At 27.1% G+C, this 1,848-nt stretch overlaps 1 protein-coding gene across 1 annotated transcript in view; it reads right to left on the bottom strand.

Moving 5' to 3' along the window:
• LOC106678401 (uncharacterized) overlaps nucleotides 1–1,848 on the bottom strand; it is a gene marked incomplete at its 5' end in the record, with an annotated part of 46,865 nt that overhangs the window by 15,257 nt on the left and 29,760 nt on the right. Inside the window, 1 exon segment of the mRNA XM_067049337.1 lies at nucleotides 1,589–1,726. Coding sequence (XP_066905438.1) covers nucleotides 1,589–1,726 — 138 coding nt within the window.

Genomic DNA, 1,848 nt, shown 5'->3' with positions numbered 1-1,848 from the left:
TCTTTCTGGATCAAACCCATTTTACTGAATTAGGAAAGAAACGGAATAATACAATACACCTTCCCTAGATGAAAGATCGAACTGGAACTATGGAAGGTTACTTCTATGGTTACACACTTAAATGTAAACTTGCTCAAAATTTCTGTTTAACCCACTATCATTGGCTGGTAAGTTTATCACCAGATTTGAAGGTTAACTTTTCCGATGCAATAGATAATTATTGATTTAACCCGAGATATCACTAATCGTAGTTTAAACTGTGTTATTGTAACCGGCTCATACACCATTATACTGATTTTACGTACTGAAATCATTCTCGTGTTATCTTGTCTGGACCATCATTTTATTGAATACAGAAGTATTTTAAAGTAGTTCTTTGGAATTCCTATGGAATAATGTTTTTATTATTTATTTTTTAATAGTATAAAGATTTTTTTAGGACTTTGAATTGATTTTTTTTAATGGTAATACTATAAAAAATTAATATGTTTGTAATGAATATGTCATCAATAGGGATAGGATTTTTATGTGCTAAAAATCCGAAATATGTACATGAATATGTGCTAATAAATTGTCAAATATTTAAAAAAATTAGTAAATAATATGTATTTATAAATTTTGTATTATTCAATAAAATAAATTACCAATTAATTAGTAATTTTATAACTTAAAAAAAGTTACATAAATATGTATTTATCATATGTTATTTGAATAATACTTTAAAGAAATTATGTTAAAATATGTACAAAAAAATGTACTTAGAAAAATATAGCTGTTTAATAACAAGACATTAATTAGAAATTGTAATTAAACTAGGGGAGTGAAACAAGACTAAGATGAGAAAGGACCATGGAAAGGGGGGAAACAGAGAAATGGATTGAGGAGTAAAATCTAGGGAAATACCACAGGAATAAGGCTCTTGCGGTCTTTTTAATAGATTCTGAGAAATTCTCGATGTATTCTGCGTGAAAATTTATTATTGCCACTGCTTTTAATTTGTGTTCAAAGATGAAGATATAGAATTTTACGCACTATTTATGTTAAACGATAAATTTCACTTTTAAGTTTCTTGCGTTCTCTTGAATTCTACGTAGTTGCTGCGAAAAATGTATTTATAATTGAACAAATAATTTAAGGATATATGTGATTCAGGACAAAATATCTAAAAATATGTTTAAAATAAAAAAATATGTGATTTACAACAAAATATGTAAAAAAGGCCAAATATTTAAAAATATGTGAAATAAAAATGGCTTCTTTTTGCCAGAAATGTCTTGAAACATCTTTAGTTAGTAAGGAATCTCAGATTTTATTTTGAGGTAAAAATATGTGAAAACATAAAAATCCTATCCCTAGTCATCAATATATAAATTTTATTTTATAAATGCCCAAGACTAGTTTATTAGAGCTAAGACTTTATCCTTAAAATCTGCCAAACATATCTTAACATCTATTTTGTACATTTTTTTGAAATTATACTATTTTCTATGTATTAATAATTAACATATACTTAAACAATAATGATTATTATTATATATATTTGTACGATTACTTAAAATGAAATTGATATAATTGCTAAATGACTTACTGAGGTAGAGATGCGTCTTGGTGGTAGCGAAGGCAGTTAGAACAGCTGTCAGTGTGGTCATGGAGCAACAAGTGATACCCATCCTGAAGTCAGACCACTTTAGCACCTTAGTGAACAGTAATGGAGATGCGATCGAACCTAACCACCAAGAAGATATTAATTAAAGATTTATTTTATTTTATTACATATATTATTATTTATTCTAAGATATGCCAAAAAAGTGATTTCGGTATTCCCAACTAATTTCAGTGGTTGCTGAG

The sequence above is a fragment of the Halyomorpha halys genome, unplaced genomic scaffold, assembly GCF_000696795.3.
Source record: "Halyomorpha halys isolate HHAL.00 unplaced genomic scaffold, Hhal_1.1 Scaffold141.1, whole genome shotgun sequence".
Taxonomy (NCBI): Eukaryota; Metazoa; Arthropoda; class Insecta; order Hemiptera; family Pentatomidae; genus Halyomorpha; species Halyomorpha halys.
The sequence above is the reverse complement of the archived record's forward strand: the minus strand, read 5'-3'. Positions and strand labels throughout refer to the sequence as shown.